This window comes from Leuciscus leuciscus (genome assembly GCF_965113295.1).
Source record: "Leuciscus leuciscus genome assembly, contig: SUPER_11_unloc_5, whole genome shotgun sequence".
Classification (NCBI taxonomy): Eukaryota; Metazoa; Chordata; class Actinopteri; order Cypriniformes; family Leuciscidae; genus Leuciscus; species Leuciscus leuciscus.
The window spans coordinates 303,941-325,486 of NW_028118542.1; the positions used below are offsets into that span (position 1 = coordinate 303,941).

The 21,546-nt window shown below is 36.8% G+C and overlaps 1 protein-coding gene, 1 long non-coding RNA gene and 1 pseudogene across 3 annotated transcripts in view; all 3 read right to left on the reverse strand.

Annotated features, from left to right (window-relative positions):
• The window catches only part of LOC309510221 (NACHT, LRR and PYD domains-containing protein 3-like), a 343,190-nt pseudogene that overhangs the window by 287,003 nt on the left and 34,641 nt on the right, over positions 1–21,546 (reverse strand). The gene's annotated exons all lie outside the window — the stretch shown is intronic.
• On the reverse strand, positions 9,662–11,335 carry LOC309510217 (protein NLRC3-like). Its single transcript, XM_082191250.1, has one exon. The coding sequence runs from the start codon at positions 11,287–11,289 to the stop codon at positions 9,721–9,723; it is 1,569 nt and encodes a 522-aa protein (XP_082047376.1). The 5' UTR covers positions 11,290–11,335; the 3' UTR covers positions 9,662–9,720.
• LOC309510226 lies at positions 15,995–20,955 on the reverse strand. Its single transcript, XR_014210268.1, has 3 exons — positions 20,373–20,955; positions 19,979–20,119; positions 15,995–16,226 (listed from the first exon to the last, which is right to left on the reverse strand). It is a non-coding gene; the product is annotated as an uncharacterized lncRNA (long non-coding RNA).

Consider the following 21,546-nt stretch of genomic DNA (forward strand, 5'->3'; position numbering starts at 1 on the left):
ATCGCCCCTTTTAGAGTTAATTTTAAATTAAGAGAATAATTGAAGAGTTCAGATGCAAAAGCCTCTAAGTGCCATCTGAAATTTTCTTCTAGAATGATCATTTTTATCAAGCTCGTATATTTAAGTTCAGTAATTTCACTTAAATGGCAATGAAAATTACCTATTAATCGTCATTTAAGTGAAATTACTGAACTTAAATATACAAGCTTGATAAAAATGATCATTCTAGAAGAAAATTTCAGATGGCACTTAGAGGCTTTTGCATCTGAACTCTTCAATTATATGAATATACTATATGAATTATAAATAATTACAATTCATTTAATATAAACATAAAATTATTTCACTCTAAACTGCTTTAATTTGGAGTGAGAGATACAGGGGGAGTGGCTTTATTGCATCAGATACATGTCACTTTACTCACAGCTGATTGGTCCAGTTTTGGTTTGTGATCTCGAACACAGAATACATTCATTTTATTCAAGGTCATCCTGCAGCGCAAGTTACCATGGTGATCGAACCCGCTAAAAACCAATCCACCTTCTTGAGCCCGAAAAAATAGAGTTTGCTCAAAATAATCTCAAATTTACAAGGGGAGCAACTGAAACTGGCTTCATGCAACAGGACACAGAAACAGTGGGAAACACTGCTGTAACAAACACCACTCACTGTCATTCTGAAGTGCTCCTGAAGAGCTTAATGAGCTGGTTTAGTGTGTTGGATCTGAACTCTGCTGATAGGTAGATCTCCAGGAACAGTTTTGGGCGATCCAGATTTAGATTAACGAGATAGACACATGATTTACGTTTCCTGCTTCTGTGCATCAAAATCATACATAATATTGAACTATTCATTCGGGCACGTACATTCTTTCATTCTTTCTCCACAAGAACACAAGTCTGTTCTTAGATCTGAGAAACCACCCAGGAGAACCCCATCACTGCACATTTTGGATGTCTCTCTTGTCTGACAAACCCACCTGAGATCTTGGAGTCTTTACTAACGAGCTGATGAGTTGAGTCAGCTGTGTTTGATTAGAGAGACATCTAAAACTGTGCAGTGCTGGTGAAACTCCAGGATCAGGGTTGAGAACCACTGAATTATTATACTGGAACATCATTGGGGAAAACACTGTTGAATAACATGGGGAACAGGAATGTCATTGTAGTCAGAGTGAAACAGACTAAAATTATTGAATATAATGAAATATTGATAAAATTTAAAGGATTTTTTTTTAAATGTAAAAGTGAACACTGGTACCAGATCATGAGATTAGACATTTGTGTACACCTGTGATTTCTGTGCTGAGATTCAGTGTTTACAGAAAATTTTACAAGCTAATTTTAGTCCTAAAATTTACATCAAATGATTCGTCTTACTGAGGACAAAGACATGTGTGACAATCAGCGTTTCATAACTGCAGGATGTTTTACTTACAGCAGCCTTAGCATATTGACATCATGAGCCAAGTAATATTGTTTAACACCAATTACCAGTGTGCACATTAACATTCTCATGTATCTCAAAAAAGATGCATTTAATTATTTATGTCCAGAGTTCAGATAGCTTTACTGCTTGAAAGTCTTTGTAAAGTTAAATTGAACTGCCGTCTTCCCCTGTATAAGTAAGTGCAGCACTCCTGAAAAATGAAATAAAAGAGAGCGCAGCAGTGCTTCTTTGTTGTTATATTTACTCAGAATGAAGTGCATCACGGGCGCGCACCACCCACTGAAGTGTGCGGTGACGTAATCACGCTGGTATGCCAAGCGAAAATAATTAATTTAATTAATGCACATAACAAAGCACAAATAAGAAATTGAACAGTATATAAAAGTATTAGAAAAATAACATTTTAGTATATTATAATGGCATTGAAGAAATTGTACAAACAAAAACAGCTTGTACTCCTACATAAGCATCAGTAGCCACGAGTCGCATTGGTGTGACGTCAACTCCCCTCTTCGATTGATTGGCTAGAGGAGTAGCTGTCAATCTAGAACTAGTGGACCAATGGTGACACTTAAGCCTGCCCTAATTTACATGAAACTCGAACTGCAACATTTGGGAAAGCAAGCGCAGAACATAGAAAGAAGAGCGAAGAGAAAAACAGCACAAGCGTACAAAAGAGTAAAATATGAGCAGAAAATGCAAGAAAGCACAAAGTACACAGTAATAAAACCAAGGAAAACATACTTTTTAAGAAAGCATGACCATAAGTTTAAGTTTTCTGCAAAATAACTTTTAATGTGTTTAAAGTTTTTATTCATGCTTGTTATTTCTTGATTCACGCTTATTATATTTTGATCCATGACCACGTTGTTTGCTATTCTGATCATTTTGCATTCTTTTTTTTCAGTTTGTGCAATATATTTTTACATGTGTTTTAAAAATTTTGATTCACGCTTATTATTTTTTTATACGTGACCGCTATATATTTGGCGGGAATTTGATCCCATAAACCGGACTCGCGTCCTCGGGAGTCATTCTCCTGAGTCGGACTTGGCAATTAACTTGGCAATCCGAACTTTGTGTACTTGCTATCGAGAAACGCCTAATGTCGGCGCTTGGCTTCTTGTGACAAACACGCCGGGAAGCAAGAACAAGATCTGCTGTATGTCATCCATTGTTGTTTATTTTGCTTTCTTCACGCGAAAATGACATCGTTCCAGTCTCACACAAAGCCCGCCCTTTTACCCATATATGGATTGGCCAGAAGGTGGGCGGGGTTAGGATTTCCCGAGATTTTCCAAGATGGCGCCGCCCATACCCCCCATAAACGGCTCCAAACCCGTTCTTCAGAAAGTCTATGGGTGACGTCACAGACGCTTTGTCCATATTTTTTACAGTCTATGGTTTATTCGAGCAAAAAAGTGTTAATTTGAGCAATTCCGTCAAAGAAGCAACACAAAGCCTGTAAAGCATTGAAATAAATATCAGTAAATATTGGAAACTTAAATAATATAAAGTTAAATCTATTAAAAAAACAACAAAAAACTTTCGTTTAATAGCCTACTTCCACACAAAGACGCGTGATTCCACATGAAGCCTACAGTTCTGCGCTTTGAGAGGGATGTGGGACACGAGGAGGAAAGAGTCAGAGACCATCAATCTATTTTCTGATATCTTCATGTTTTCTAGGCTACTTGTTGTATAAGGTATGAAAAGCGAATTTAATCTTCCACAACCCAGCGGGCACCTTGACGTCAATTTAACATCAATATGACATCAACATTGATGTCAAAATGACGTCACGAAATAGGTCAAAAATGAAAGTCATATTGACGTCAAAGTGTCGATGTCAATTTGATGTCAAGATTTTGACCTCTGCTGATGTCATTTTGCCAAACAAAAAGGTGAAATGCATGGCCGTACACTTATTACACGCTTCACTTAAAACTAACCAGATTTACTTTATTTAATTTCCAATTTAATGAAATCATATTTTGCATTTTAAAGTCACCATGATGGTGGTTAGCGTTTGCTTTAGTTGGGCTCTTGACGCTTGACTTTTTAAAGGTCCCTATTATGCCCCTTTTGACAAGATGTAAAATAAGTCTCTGATGTCCCCAGAGTGTGTATGTGAAGTTTTAGCTCAAAATACCCAACAGATCATTTTTTACAGCATGTTTAAATTGTCATTTTTTGGGGCTCAGAAAAACACGCTGTTTTAGTGTGTGCCCTTTAAATGCAAATAAGCTGCTGCTGCACGACACAGGGGGCGGAGCTTCATGAGCTCGCGCTCAGTCTCAGGACAATTTCATCTCACGGAATGATGATAATAATATCAGAAACTCTCAGTAACGGTGTTCATTTCGACCCGGAGTCGGACAATAATGCCTACAGAGTCAGAGTGCTGTATAGAGATGGAACAGGTATTACGGTTATAACGTATTTGTCATCTGCTTGTATGTATCCACTATTAATAGCCTACAAGTCTGCTGTTTCGGACCAGGTCCGAATGATGATCAAACATATACTGATGAGTTTAATAAAGTTTCACGAGTTCACATCTACATATAATTAGTACAATAAGTTTATGCGTATTTGGCGTGCTGTCCGGGGGGAGGGCTCCGAGCTCGGAGTTAGGCCCGAACCCAGAGTACTCCCCCCAGTCGGTAAGTGTAGATGGAACTGGAAGTGAGGAGATGGGGTGGAGGAGGGGTGCTGACAAACTTTCAATGAACAGAGATAGGTCTGCTGTGAATTTATACTCTGTCATTGAGTTGATTACTGATTAATCTCCAGCTGTGCATAATTTGGTTAATTATCTGAACTGTAAACACAGTAAGTTATAAGAAGTGCGCAAGTACATAAACAAATTTCAGTAGAGTTGAGGGAGCATTTTCTTTAAAAAACTAAATAATTCCACCTCGTCTTCAGCGGCTGCCTCAGATTTCGGGAGTAAATAGAGAGAGAGCTATGTGGATTAATACATCCAGCCACACAACACTTACAACGCTTGGGAGACATTCTCGTCAGTGCAGCAGCTGTGAACTCGATCAGGGCGGGTCTATGTTCAAACGGCAGTGTCTGTCAACACTCGTGGGCGGGGCCTGTGCTGTAGTGACGTCACTAAAACAGCATTCTGAAAACAGGTCGTTGGGAGACACTGCTGATGATTTATGGGGATTAATAAAAAAGGAGTGAGTGGATTTTTATCACTATTGGGTGGTTCTGTACACGCACTGCCAACACACATTTATGTCCAAACAGCATGCAAAAGTGAATGTTGCATAATATGGGACCTTTAATATAAAAATTTCTCTGGCTGCTATAATTGTGTGTTTATAAAGCACAATTGTTGTAGCAAAAAAAGCCATGAGAAAATGAGATCAGGTGATGTTGGCTGTTTATTGATGATGACGACGATATCATCATGTAATTGCCTGAATCCCTGATCTTATTCAATGTCTAATGCTATGATTATATAGGACTTGTGATTTTAAAACTGTTTTATTCATAATCATTAATGGCAAAAGAAGTCATGTCTAGCAGTGTTGTTTATCAAATAATATACTTGGTTTTTAAAAACTAGTATTTAGTGCACAAAAACCTTTCATCTATGGCATTACTTGGACGCACACAGACATCAAGAAACAGCATATGAATCTCAACAATGGTGACATTCAAACAAAATATCCAGATAATCAGATCAACTCTGAGCATAAAACAAGCTATAAAAAATCCAGCTGCATAATTTGTTAAAGCCGCAATGCATGCTGGGAGATAAGGGTGAGTTTTGATTGGTGGTACCCAGCATGCACTGCAGCATGAAGCATTTCATTGACTGTCACCATTGTTGAGAGTCATACACTGATGGCTAAGTAATAATGTAGAGGAAAAAGTTTAATGCTTTAAATGCTTTTAAAATCCTTTACATTATTTGATAAACAACATTACTCTCATGCTGTAAAATTAAATGGCTTCTATTATAAAACAATATTAAAACCACAAGTCCAATATGATCAAAACATTAGACCCAGAAAAAGATCAGGGATTCAGGCAATTACATGATGATATCGTCATCATCATCAATAAACAGCCAACATCACCTGATCTCATTTTCTCATGGCTTTTTTTGCTACAACAATTGTGCTTTATAAACACACAATTATAGCAGCCAGAGACATTATTATATTAAAAAGTCAAGGGTCAAGAGCCCAACTAAAGCAAACGCTAACCACCATCATGGTGTCTTTAAAATACAAAATATGATTTCTTTAAACCGGAAATTAAATAAAGTAAATCTGGTTCGTTTTAAGTGAAGCGTGTAATAAGTGTAAGGCCATGCATTTCACCTTTTTGTTTGGCAAAATGACATCAGCAGAGGTTAAAATCTTGACATCAAATTGACATCAACGTCAATATGACTTTCATTTTTGACCTATTTGTGACCTAAATTGCGTTGCCAGAGAGAGCGAGACTAAAAATCACCCGCGCGTGTGAAACGCGCTTTACAAATAAACTTGACGCGCCTTGCATGTCTAATAACAAGCAAAAACTGTGTTAAAATGAATCTGACGTGCAAGTAAAAATGTAGGCTATCTGTCCAACAACGTTTTTCTACTTTACCACAGTAAAGAATCTGAATATAATAGGCCTAATTAAAAGCGAACCAAGGAAGAAACGTTTATAATCCCCTTAGAAAATTGAGACGTGACTGAAGATTTGAGGGGAAAAAACAAGAGATTACATGCAGGGATGAGTCACGATTTTTGAATATTCGATTAGTTTATTTAATTAATGAATTATAGAATATCGAATAGGTTGTGTAATTATTCTCTAAAATAAAATATCCATGTTTTTGGTGCTAATGCGGTGGTGACGCGTTCATATAATTACGTTCTGTAATAAGGTCCTGTGTCCTGAATGTTCAAGGACAACGTTTTTGCACTTCCCTCCTAAGTTGCACTTCAGTAAATGTGTAGAAGATGTTCACAGATTTAATGTGACATTTGAAGTGAGTTGAGCAGTCTTATTATCCAAATTTTTTGTAATGCCTTTGAATAATATGGGGGACATGAATCGCAATATATCGCAGAATCGAAACGCAATACTTGCTGTATCGCAATATGTTAAGAATCACAATAATATCGAATCGTGGCCCAAATATCACAATACTATCGGATTGTCAAATTTTTGCCAATTCCCACCTCTAGAACCAATGAAATGTGATTTTCAAACTCATACTGATTTAAACAAAATGATTTTACCCACACTGACTGACACATCCGAAGCGTGCCTCAAAGACGCCTCAGACAGCGCGTGATCCCGATATACACTTATACCTACACAGAATTACAGTGTTTCAAAATATCTGTCTTGGCGAGTATTCAAGCAAACATAATCTGCTATGTGTTAAGTGAACATTTGGTTAACTGTTGGGGAAAAACATCTGATGTGTAACATTATATTAGACCCATGCAGTACAGTAGGTCTGAATATATAGGCTGTCTTTTTCATTAATGTTAATCAAACAATTGTGGTACCATGGGGACAAAAATTTGAATATATATTGTTCCTATAAATATTTGGTTTTGACTTGGCGTGTGCCAAATTTGGTGTTATTACCAGAGATTTTAAGGTATGGTTGGTAGATGATTTTGTTTTGGAACCTTCAGAAAACTTTTAACTCGATTTTTCTCAAAATTGACTTTGACAATTAAAGTCAAACAGGTGTAGCTCAGTCATGAACATTTGCTCATTGCGACTCATTTTGCCAGAACGGGTCACGTATGTCAGCAGACGCATATGTAAAATCAAAACTGCCTAATGTTACTTGATGAAATGTCGACGCAGGACGAGGTATAGGACTGTGAAGCTTTGGGGGTGTTGTTGGACTTGAACTTCTGAATCCGATCCAGACGTAGTCTGAATATCTAATATCTAAAAATTCTTAAATCAAGATACATAAGCAATTTTTCAGTATACAAGACTTAACATTTTAAGTTATTGTGCTAAATTTATCTTAAATTAAGAATACAAAAAAGAAAAGAAGACAAAAATACGGAGAAAGAAATTTATTTTCTGCGGGGTAGTCCTAAAATTTACATCAAAGAATTTAGTCCAGGGTTCCTCAAATCCGGTTTTGAAGTGCCGCTGTCCTGCAGAGTTTAGTAAGGTAAGTAACTCAGTAAGGCAGTGGCCCTCCAGTGCCAGATTTGTGGAACCCTGATTTAGTCTTACAGAAGACATTAACATGTCTGACTATGATATACTGTAGATGATCTTACCAGAGTTTCTCCAGTTTACAGTCAGGATCCTTCAGTACAACAGAGAGAAGCTTCACACCCGGATCTCGTAGGTTTCTATTATTCAGATCCAGTTCTCTCAGTTGTGAGGGGTTTGATATCAGAACTGAAGTCAGAGCAGCAGAATCTTTCTCTGTGACTCCACAATCACTCAAACTGTAGAGAGATGAAAATCATACTTGGTAAACACTATGAACTGAAAACAAAAAGCAATAGAAAATTGAGAAAAAGTAGACAATTTGTAGATTGAGTAAAGAAAACACTGCACTTGGTCACCAATGGATGGCATTGTCTCAAAATTACTCAGGAACCTTGAGGTAATGGTGTCACAGATTACAATTGGAGAGAGTTAAGTGTGAATAAAAGACAAATGGGACATGGTGTGGACTCAGGATAACAAACTCTCAGTGTGCAAAAGAACAAGATTCTGAACAGACACGACATATACAACATAAAATTAAACCAACTAACTCCACGCTTTGCTCTAAATGTAAGACCGCATTCTTGGGCTAGAATTATTGGCCTCCCTTGCAGGTGAATAACCAATAAACATGCTATATGAATATTACATTTTTTGTCCGTTGTTGCCAGGAAAACGACTTTATAAAACTGGATCAGTGATAAATCACTCTGTTTGTCTAGCATATAATTAAGAAAAATTATTCCCATGACAAGAATTTTACAACCATCAACTGATATCTCAACCATGATAGCCTTTTTTTTAAAATAACATTTGTGCTTTATTATGTCATATTATACATGCTTTATTATATATATTATGATGTCATATTTATAGATTTTGACCTTTGCCTTTTTAGTCCAGTCTTTGGCTCTATCCAGTTGATGTTGTTTACCTCTATTATAAGAGTTGGGCTTTGTTTGTCTGTTTAAAATGTAATACTTAAAATGTTAAAGGATTAGTTCACCCAAAAAGGAAAATGATGTCATTAATGACTCACCCTTATGTCGTTCCAAGCCCGTAAGACCTCCGTTCATCTTCGGAACACAGTTTAAGATATTTTAGATTTAGTCCGAGAGCTTTCTGTCCCTCCATTGAAAATGTATGTACGGTATACTGTCCATGTCCAGAAAGGTAATAAAAACATCATCAAAGTAGTCCATGGGGCATCAGTGGGTTAGTTAGAAGTTTTTGAAGCATCAAAAATACTTTTTGTGCAAAAAAAAAAAAAAAAAAAGACTTTATTCCACTATTAATTTCCTTCTCTCTGGGCCTCGAGTTAGTTCACGTAGTGTAACAGCGTAGCGCTTCTGTGTTATACGTCACACGTAAGCTCACTATTGGCCGACGCTGGTCATGTGTGTGGTCAAACTTCTAACTAACCCACTGATGTCAAATGGACTACTTTGATGATGTTTTTATTACCTTTCTGGACATGGACAGTATACCGTACATACATTTTCAATGGAGAGACAGAAAGCTCTCGGACTAAATCTAAAATATCTTAAACTGTTCCGAAGATGAACGGAGGTCTTACGGGCTTGGAATGACATGCGGGTGAGTCATTAATTACATAATTTTCATTTTTGGATGAACTAACCCTTTAATGAAAACCTCAACTAAGTAGTCAAGTTTCATTGTCAAATTTGCAACAATAAAGAATTAACTTTTAACGTGGATCAAATCCATATAAATGGTTTAAGTACTAATTCATTTGTAACATTAAACTTGTTTATTTTAAATGAATCCTCATGTTGAAGACATTGGCTGTCAGGTGCTTTAACACAAGTTTGAGTCAGCTTGTATTGTTTCCCAATCACATCTCCCCGTCATTATTCCCGTCAATAAAATAGATAAATTCAAATTTTTAAAAATCAGAAAAACAATAAAAACAAGTATGCTGCCATATTGCTCCTATTACTGATACAATAAATGTTTGTATGTTTCTTAGATTTATGATCTTTTGATTTTCTTTTGTTTTAACAGTAAAGTGATAGTTTTCACTGATACTTACTGAACTTTAATCACGGGCAGCAGCTTCTGAAGAACCTTCAGTTTTTCAGCTTTATTGTTTTCTCCAACAAATGTATTAATATCAAACTTCTCCAGACTCTTCTCTGATGTCAACAACACAAAAACTACAGCTGACCACTGAGATGAAGAGAGTCTGGCTTCACTTATTGTTCCAGATTTCAGATACTGTTGTATTTCCTCCACTAGTGACTGGTCACCCAGTTCATTCAGACAGTGGAACAGATTGATGGATTTCTCTGGAGAGTCAATGGTCCTGATCTTCTCCTTGATGTACTCAACTGTTTTCTCATTGCTGTCAGAACTCCTTCTTCTCAGTGTCATTAGTCCCTGGAGGAGAATCTGATGAGACTCCACTGACAAACCCAGAAGGAAGCGCAGGAAAAGGTCCAGATGTCCATTTTTACTCTGTAGAGCCTCATTCACGGCTCTCTCATGGAGCTCAGAAAATGAAACATGTTTAAACATAAGTTGAAACCAGTCCTTTAATACAAACAACAAACCTGGTTCAGAGACTGGGTCAAATACATTTCTGTTGTTGTTTGTGAAGCAGAGATGCACATATAAAGCTGCTAGATGTTCCTGAACACTCAGGTGAACAAAGCAGAAGACTTTTGCCTGATACAGGCCTGACTCTTCTCTGAAGATCTGAGTGCACAATCCTGAGTACACTGATGCTTCTGTCACATCAATGCCACACTCTCTCAGGTCTTCCTCATAGAAGATCACATTGCCTTTCACAAGCTGCTGAAAAGCCACTTTCCCCAGTTTGAGGATCATGTCTTCATCTGTCAGGTTCTTCTTATAGTCCTTCTCATGTTTTATGTTGGACTGAAGGATCAGGAAGTGTGTGTACATTTGAGTGAGAGTCTTGGGAATCTCTCCACTCTCTGCTTCACTCAACATCTTCTCTAGAACAGTGGAGGAGATCCAGCAGAACACTGGGATGTGGCACATGATGTAGAGGCTCCTTGATGACTTCAGGTGTGAGATGATTGTATTGGCCAGACTCTGATCACTGTTTCTCTTCCTGAAGTATTCCTCCTTCTGTGGCTCATTGAAGCCTCGTACCTCTGTCACTCGATGGACACACTCAGAGGGGACGAGATCGGCTGCTGCTGGTCTAGAGGTGATCCAGATCAGAGCAGAGGGAAGCAGATTCCCCGCAATGAGGTTCGTCAGCAGTACGTCCACTGATTTCTTTTTGTTTACATCTCGTAGAGTCTCATTCCTTTGAAAATGTAAGGGAAGACGACACTCATCCAGACCATCAAAGATGAACAACACTTTATATTTGTCACTGGATATTTCCATTTCTTTTGTTTCAGGGAAAAACACATGAAGAAGATCTGAAAGACTGAGGGCCCTATCTTGCACCCAGCGCAAGTGACTTTGTACACCGACGCATGTATCATTCCTATTTTGCACCCGCGCAAAGCGGACTTTTCCCTCCACAGAAGCACGTCGGTAAGTTAGGAAATACACTTGCGCTCCCGGGGGCGGTTCAGCGCAAAGAGGAGGCGTGTTCCGGCGCAAACGTTCATTCATGCTATTTTGCAGGTTTAGAAAACAATTGCGCCACTAACCAGGAAAAAATAGTTTAAAGTCAGTGGCGCGTTGCGCATGTTATTCATATGCTATTTTAAGGGCGCATGCTTGGCCATAATCAATGTAGCGTGTGCACAACGCACATAGCCTACACTTTGATTCTCTCATCTACACAGAAGCAGCAGTTTTCATTTTTGAATACATTATTACGATAGATAGATAGATAGATAGATAGATAGATAGATAGATAGATAGATAGACTATTTATTATAAAAGCATACATCTAGCTTACACATTTACCCAAATTATCATACGCCTGTTTAACCGAAGTTAATTTGGGTGGGTTTCTCCATTTCAATGTAACTTCTCTCTTTTACGGCCGTGACGAGAGCGTTGCTCTCCTTGGCTGTGAACCGCTCCTGGCGCGCGCCTGGCAAATCCGCCGTTTCAATAGCAATCCGCTATGGAAAAAGCGCGTTTGCTCTTAAAGGGAATGTGAGATGACGCTCTGATTGGTTTATTTCACGTTACGCCCAAACCACACCTATGAATAATGAAGCTACTTCAGACCAACCCATTTTAGATTTGCGCCTGGCGCAATAGTCATTTATCCCGCCGGGAAAATAGCAACAGCGCCGAGACCCGCCCACAAAGTTACTTGCGCTTTGCGCTTTGACACTTGCGTTTCAGATCGTTAAAATAGGGCCCTGAGTGTTTTGTCCTTCATCAAATTGATCTCTCTGAAAGGTAGTGGAAATATGAGCTGGACGTCCTGATTCTCTTTGCCTTCAGCCCAGTCTAGGATGAACTTCTGCACAGAGACTGTTTTTCCAATGCCAGCGACTCCCTTTGTCAGCACAGTTGTGATGGGTTTGTTTTGTCCAGGTAAAGGTTTAAAGATGTCATTGCATTTGATGGGTTTGTCCTCTGTTGCTGCTCTCCTGGATTGTGTCTCAATCTGTCTCACCTCATGTTCATTACAGATCTCTCCACTGTCACCCTCTGTGATGTAGAGCTCTGTGTAGATCTCATTCAGGAGTGTTGGGTTTCCCTGCTTTGCTGTTCCCTCATTCAGACGCTTAAACTTCTTCATCAGATTTGATCTAAATGTGTTCAGGACTTCATGGCTGTAAAATTCAAATTCCATGGTATATGTATTACATAAGTTAAATATAGAGATAAATATATAGAGTAAAATGTCTTATTCTCTGTATCATGACCAAGAACATATCATAATGTTTATGAAATGTGTTCATTATTAATGTGTTTTAATTTTGATCTCAATCAAAAATGTCACACTTTACCTGACACCAGCATCCCTGCTTTCATTAAAGTCCTGTAGTTGATTCATAGGCTGGTCATTCTTCTTACAGACGGGTTTTGTTACTGCTGATCTTTGTGGTGGGATTGAACTGAAACATCATGAAGAGAATCAAGAATCAGACACTCTGATATTGGTGGATTTGTTTTACATCACCTGAATAATTCTATCAACAGTTAATAAGTTAATGCACATTAATAAATCAACTGCTAAAGGGCACAACAGTAATAACACACACACAAAAAAAAAAACTATAAATTTGACAATATTGTACATATTAAATTAAAATAATACATTGTTTATTGATTGCTTATAATTTAACATCATGTCAGTTATCAGAGCTATTTTAATTGTGAGAATAAAAGTAGCAAAATATAAAAAGAGAAATAAACAAAAAAATACAATTACAAAAGTTTTTTAACTAAATCGGCCTCACTATTATTTTCATAAGAATCAACTAAATAAAAACAGAGTCCTTGAGGAGTTAAAACCATCGCATTTCTTTAAAATATGCTTTAAAGATAGTGGACTGTCATAAGAGGCATAAAGGAGGATCTTCAACTGATAACAAAACCTTGTGCCTATTTGGCAATATGTGCAGATGATATGGTCCCAGTGATTATATGAGTAGAAACAATGTTTTCTATCAACAACATGATTCATTTCATTAAGTTTAATTGTATTACATTGATACCATTTGTTGGTAATTTTTGGAGGACTCATTTTGGAGGAGGTTATGATGGGTTTGAGGTCAGAATATATAGGGCATTATTTGAGCTCTGAATATAAGGCCTCCACAGCAGCACTGCTGCACATTACCTGGAGTTCCACAACGCCCAGGTACCAACAAAAATGACTACAGTCCATTTAAAATGTACACAAAAGCTGGGTGTTTAAAATAATATAAGCATCTCATTCAATAAAATGCTATATCTGAGTCCAAGCCAAAAAAAATGTAACACTTTGTAGATATGTCTCTCTCACATCAGGTGAAGACAATGTCTAGTATGAATATCATAAACGCAAAATACAAAAATACCATAAAAAAAAATTTCAATCATGTATTTAAAAAATGTTATAGCTACCTGAGATCAGTCTGTGTATTGTCATTCTTAAATTCTATTGGATGACCCATAGACCCGTCACTCCTCAAAGACACACAGCTGGGCGCTGGTTCTGATCTCTCCTGCTGAACTGAACTATAACAGAACAACGAAACGTAAAAACAAAACGTTTTAATGGAAAGTACTTGAGGAGGGTTTAGACATTGTTTTCAAGAAATTTCCTTTAAAATAATGTATAAAAAAAATGAATGTCACATTATTTTCTTCAGGAGACATCTTTTTTTATTATATAAAAGGTTAATTAATGTGTTTATTCATAGTACCTGCATCCTTTAGAAAAATCTTCATCTCTGGATGTTAGTCTGTCATCCATGATGAAGCTGGACAGTAACAGTCTGATCTCCACTGACTCTGGGTGGAAATGACAAACAAACACAAAACTAATGTAATTAAACATTGTTAAACATCTTTATAATTGATCTGACTAGATCGCGAGAGTTGGAGAAATAGATAGAGATATTTTGATAAATCATCATATACACGATACACAAAATAAACCTCGTTCATTTCCTTTCAGAGAAAATATTAATGTGGAAGTCACCTCGAGTGCGCGACTAACCTTTATCAAAATGTATCTACATAGCCAACCGATTCACAAACTCCTCCATCTGTTCCATCGAGTAGGCTAGCTAAACATAAGAAAGGAATCGACTATTTTATTAAAATGGCGAAACATCAGCTTTCTTTTACTTTCGCTATTATCTGTGACGAAAGGGACACGTGATTAAACTGCTTAAATCACTATAATGTTGGTTAGTAAGTTAGTGTTTTAATGGTTGCCCTTATTGGCAAATGACTTGAGTTTAATCACCAGTAAGGTTTACAGTTAATAACTCCAGTCAGTTTTGTGTGCTGATAAACTCAAAACAAACATATTTATTACACGGATTATTAATGCATTTGTATGAGCCACAGCAGATTATTCATACCTGTGTTCGCCAGTAGAGGGCGGTGTGCGCTGTGTAGTGAAAGCGGGTGTGCGAGACAGGCGTGCAGATCAGGTCCCCTGTCTATATCAGTCAGTAATAAAACATTTAAGCGTTCATTAGCCTATTATTCCACATCTCACTTAAATAGAATCTATCTAGCACTACTTTCTTCTTATTTAATAGGCAACTCTAAACCACTTCTACATTCATCCTCTTCTTCACATTCACTAAATAAACTTAACTATATAATGTTGCCTTTGGCTTGCTCAGTTGGGGATATTTTGGGGATATTTAATTTAATTTTATCAATCAATAAATTCCTCTTGAAACAAACTTTGTTGTATTATTTTAATTTAATACTGTGAAGCTGCTTTGATACAATCTGTATTGTGAAAAGCGCTATACAAATATACTTGACTTGACTATAGACCTCACAACATTGACCATGAGGAAGGATCCTTCTTGTTTAGCTCCAGTCTTCTTCTATACACAATTTTTTTTTGTGTGTGTATAGTTTCAAATAGGACCTACATGTTTACCCCAAACTCTGTTAGCAATACTCTGTTTTCTATTTCTATAGGTTTCTCGAAGGAAAACATAATTCATTATCTCTAAGTATTCTAAACCTATCGTCTGTCCATGTATTTAACAAACCTATTCTCAAACACTCCATAACTCCATGAACTCACAGAGGATAGAGACCGAAAAGAACCAATAGTGTAAAATTAAGTATAATTTAATCATTATACTTTTTTATGTACAACTGATGCTTTATTACATACTTTCTTTTGAAATTGTCTTTAGCCAAAATAATTTTTTTGTTTGTTTGTTTAAAAAAGCATTGTGTGCCGTGTTTGGTTTCTTCCTATTTCTGATTACAACAATGGACAAAGTCACGTCAGATGCATGCATCTATATCCCACTCTTAACCCGAATTACTTGACTTTACTAGAAAATTGCACGGAAACCTGTTGTCTTAAACCATTTAAGTTTTTACACAAGGTGAAACTAGAGATCAAGCATAACACATTAAGTGGATGCAGTAGACAAATCAAGTTTACATTAGTAGTCTTTACTTAAAATCATTAGTTCACATATTTATTTTTATTTGGAGTGTATGCTGTATAAAATAACTATTTTATGTTACACAAATGTTATATTTATGTAATGTCTTATACTATTTTGAGATTTATTGTAATAAATGCATTCTGTCACATAAATTGGAAGGGAAGAAAATGAAACCATTCATTTCAATGTTCCACTGTTTTTTTTTATTAATTGTTGACGACAAAAACAAAACAAAACAACAGGAAACACTTCAATGTAATAAACTTGTCAACCAAAAGATAAGTAAAAATAAGCATTGAAACTGCTTGCAAGTCCAATCAGAATGCACATAGCTTTTAGCACGGTTTCAATGTTGTCCATCATAACTTCTTCCTCAATGATGATGTTCAATGACGCTTGATTGAGACGGAGAGAAGACGAGAGCACAACACCTTCATGCTCAATGAGGAGGATTCTAATGTCCAGATGGCAGAATGAGTCATCGTCATTAGAGTCCTAACATAAGAGCACAATCATGACATTTCTCATTAAATAACCATCAATAATGTTAAGCAATAGAGTCTAGTCATGAGACAATCAAACACATGAGGGAATGTGTGAACTGGTTATGACTGCTGGAGTATATTAAAGAGATAGTCTACCCAAAAATAACAATTCCGTCATCACAATGATCGTGGGCCCAAAGCCATTACATATTTAAAACAGTAATATCCTATACTAAACCTAAACTAATCTCGACAAACTATATATCATTTGAAAGTTTACAATCTCTAGTTTTCATATTTGGTGACTGATTTTCAAAATAAATTACAGAGGAGCCGTAATTTATCAATTTGCAACAAGAATATTTTCATATTCCTAAGGTGTGTTCAGACCTTTATTTTGAAATAGCAATGAACATGAAAAATCATGAAAGAATGGTAGAAACTTCCCATATTACTTCTGAATAGAATGTCTACTTCATAAATTGTATTAAAATTGTGGAAATAATGGTTCAGATCACTCAAACCACATATGGAAATGGCGGCGCCCTTATATGGGCAGAAATGGAGTCAGGTTGTCACCTAGTAAAAAAATGTGGTACTGCGCCCAAACAAAATCTTACTGAAACCTCTTTTTTTGAGATATCAACCTAAATTTTGAAAAACAACTTGTTCAGATTTTTGACATTTTTTTGCAGTTTTAGAGTCGCCCAGGTTTTAAAAATATATATATTTTATATAAAATATGAATAATAAAATGTTTTACATTGTACATTTCCATAAACTCAAACTTCTATAACTTTTTTTCTGTTTCACTTTCTTAATTTATTTAACTTCTACAAAAATCTGCCAAATGTCTTCTTTAAAACAAGACCAATTGTACGTCTATACTCCAAAGCATTCTTTAATCACAACCATTTAAGTTCAAAATGTGCATTTTCGTTAACAGTTAACAGGTTAAAGCACATCATTTATGGTAAACACAGAAGCTTGTGCATGCATCACACACCAGAACAAATCCCATTGGTTCTCATTCCTCACGCATGTTTTCTGTGTTTACCATACGTGATGTGCTCTATGAATGTGTGTCGTTTTTTTTCTTTAGATATATAGAAGTAAATCTGTTCATCATATAAAGTGATTTGGATTAAACAGCTCGATTAATTTTACGACGCCTTTAAGACCGTTTTGGATCTTTAAAGTTTTGGTTAAATTGACTTTCTCAATGGAGAGACAGAAACTTATCAGGTTCCATTATAAATGGAAAAAGGGATAGTTCACCTAAAAATGAACATTTGCTCTTAATTTACTTAAAAGTTAGTTAGATTATTACTTTAAATGGAACAAATAAACATAAGAAACAAAATTATGAATTTTTACAAAAAACATATCAGTGACAAACTAGCATTCACTAAAAGCAACATGCTACTGTTAAAGGGATGGTTCGGAGTAAAATCAACCTAGGGTCCTTTGCACCATGACCTCGAGCCAAACACCCCCAGAGAAGGGGTCATGCTACTGCTAACCCGGACGTCGACGTCACTTCAGTGGTTTGGGAAAAGCACGTAAAAGTCCTGGCAGAAAGCAATGCATAAGGATGCCTTAAACCACTTAAGTTTTTACACAAGGTGAAACTAAAGAGATCAAGCATAACACATTAAGTGGATGCAGTAGACAAATCAAGTTTACATTAGTAGTCTTTACTTAAAATCATTAGTTCACATATTTATTTTTATTTGGAGTGTATGCTGTATAAGTTTATAACTACTGTATAAGTTTGGTACAATTCTGAGCATTATTAGTGGGGTAATTTACGAGATACATCATAGGATCCATTAGCGCTTGCACTACGCCATCCGGCTGATTTCTCTAAATAAGCTCTAACTTGAATAATATTCAACCAAGGGAAAAAAAGCTTCTGGGGGGTGTTTGGCTCGAGGTCATGGTGTAAAGGACCCTAGGTTGATTTTACTCCGAACCATCCCTTTAACCGCCTGAAACACTTCTTTGTTGGTAAACCAGCTAATGGTGCATATCCTGACACCTACTGGAATGGAGTGTGAGGCGTTAATATCAAGGGAAAATGTAAAAAAATAAAATAAATTACCTATATTTTATTATTTTGTATAATCATGTAACTGTTATATTCAGGAAATTAATAAGAGCTTTATGACCTTTATAAGAACTATTTAGCACATTCTCTAATGTCAGAGAGCCAGAAACACTAACGAAATGCTAACGTTATAGCTAAACTGTGAACATACAGAAACACACTTGCTAAAGTTATCGTAACTGTGAACTGACAGAAACACCTATTTAAATATTAACATTACAGTTAAAGCTGCAGTCCGTAGTTTTTCCTCTTTGTCGCCATCTCTGTTCGAAATCTGCAATTGCAGTTATTCGCAGAATGATCAACTTTACGTGGGTTTTGCCTCGGCACGGCACAGCGCTGATGAATCCAATGTTTTGAGGAGAATGTGTGGCTGTCAGTCGCCGCCGGTGTGTATACTGTCATTCGCAATCACAGATACTACTTTTTGGAAGTATGACCAACATAAAAAAAAAAAAGCATTGCAGTAAATCGCGCTGATAAAATCTAACGATCGCTTATCATATCACGCCAAACCGTGCAAATTATACTTTGTTCTCAAATTGTTAATGTTAACAACATCAGCATTGCGTGACTACATTTAATGCCCTTCCGATATTTATCCTTGTTTTTGCATGGGCCGGGTACAGTCTCTTTTTTTCTGTAGCCACTCCGAAGTCCGAAGTCCATTTTACAGCGGGTGAATCTCCAGTTATCGTTTGTCGTTTGAACCTTTCTGGATCCGCCATCAAACTGATAAGTTTAATTATATCAAGTGCTGTGAGAAAAGGCTATAAATCTCCACCTCCAACATCCTCACGCAATATAGCCTACTAGCCGAGACTCTTCTTCATGTGTACAGATGTGACGTAATGACGCAAAGACGTGCTTGAATTTCCCGCAGAAATCCACCAGTGCCACTGGGATTAAAAACATTATTACAAGCTTACCGTTTTGAATCGAGCTAAGGCAAGCAGTTTTGAACACTGGCTGGTTATGTACTTGCTCAAAAAATTAGTTTGGATAATTTTTAACTCCAAAAAGTTACGGACTGCAGCTTTAAACTGTGAACCGACATGGAAAATAACGTCGACTGGTGTTATGAGATTTTTATTTCTGAAATGTTCTGTTTCAGTGGGCAGAGCTCATATTAATATTCATGAGTTTCCCGGACATGTGCGTAGAACTAGTGCTGTTCAATACAGGTTTTTTGGAGTAGACTCCGACTACAGTTAAAACCACATACACTCCCTCATTCATTAATATAACATCAGTTAAACTAAAGCTGGCACGGAGGAATGTATAATTACAAACTAAAGCCAATATGACTTTTATCTATTTTTAAAGTAAGCTACATGTAGGATAAATGTATGTGACAAAGTTTCTGCGACAGCACTTTGACAAGGTGTAATACGTCAGTGTCCGCATTCCTCGCTTCATTTCTTTCACTCCTTGCTTATCTAACTTTCATAGGCACTCAACTGCCATGCACTATATAGGGATTAGAGAATCAGTAAACAAGTGATAGATTTCGGACACAGAAACAGAGTCAGTATGAGAGTAGATTCCTGTGCTGGAGTCGACCCCGACTCTGGGGCTGCGTCCCAATTCAAAGGCCGGACTTTAATATTCATATCATTAGATATTTGAGTAAGCTGAAACCCAGTACTTGCGTTTAAAAGTGTAATTCGTGAAGGATCCATTGCTGCTTCCCAATTCAGAGGCTGCATCCGATTGAGTCACCGTGGCACGACGAAGGCTGATCCAATTCTAAGCCTCCTTCACATGCAGCCTCCAAAAGTGTCCTTCGTTTCCTGTGAAATGAAGAATACAACAGATGGATCATTCGCTGCCTTGCCTCGTTGTGGAACTGTTGTATTTTATTTTCTGTAACAAAGATTCATATGTATGCATTGACATTAACTAATAGGGTCTTATTCTAAAGTGTGACCAATATTTGAAATGTACCAATGAATGTACAGTACAAAAAGTTCAGAAACGTACATCCACTTGGTACACAGATCAATTAGGGAATAATAAGGTAACATGATGGATGATGTTGTGTACCTCCACAGCTCAATAGCTGGATTTGGCCAGTCCGTCGGGCCTGAGAGTCGCCTTGAGGTAAGAAATCTCAACTTGAGCTCCCAAGCTGAGCTCAACCAGAGCCTGACAATAAACCTACATTAATATTAACCATACAAACTACAAATTAATAAAACTAGAAAAATAAAACTGTGAAAAGACTGTTAATAATGTTTTATTTAATATTTTTTATAAGGGTGGCCCGATTATGATTTTCTATTGCGGATTCCAATTTTTTTCAAGCAAATTGGCCAATTCCAATAGCTGACCTTTTTTCCTTTAAGCAAATGTATTTGTTGTTTATTTGCTCTATAACATCTGTCTCCAGCCATTTGAAATGTAATCATGATGCAAACAAAGAGGCTACACACATGTAGCATGATAATTTTTTTTTTTTATTTAAATTAGATTGTATAATTTCAAGATTTAAAGCAAAAACAAAATGGTCTGACTTTTGTTTTGTGAAATTATGCTAGAAGACACCTGCACAAAACAAAAACAGCAGACGGACTGAATGAAAACGCAAATTCACTTTCTGTCAGTAGGTGGCGCTTGGGAAAAAATGTCTAGGCTATATATAGCTATGCCACTTTATTATTTATTGTGCATTTCCCCTTTAAGAGCCACTATCACTGCATGAAAAGACTCAAATCCGGCAAAATACGGGCATGGTAAACTCCAGTGTAATTTGATGTTTGCCGGATGTATGTGGGAAAAAGCGGATCAGAGTAACATGGAACAGTATATTTCCAGATAGACTGTATATTTCCAGATAGACTCACACTGGTGCATAGATATATACACACTAGATCTCGCCTTGTCTACGGCAGTTCATTGGAATGAATGTCTTTAAGGCGACATCTAGTGTATATATGTCTATGCACCAGTCTGCGTACACGTCAGATCAGATCACTCGGACATGTCTGTGTATAAGAGGTAAAAACGATATAAATACTGTTCGTTTTCTCACACAAACCGCTCGTTTCGTGTCTTAGGCCATCAATGTGTACTTACGATGGGGAATTGTTTAATTTGGACGACGGGGAATTGTTTTAATTTGGACTCTGTGCTTGTGTTTTGAGACCGTGACCATAGACCTGCATTATATGACTGACAGACAAGAACGGTTTGACCTAAAAATATCAAAATTGAAACT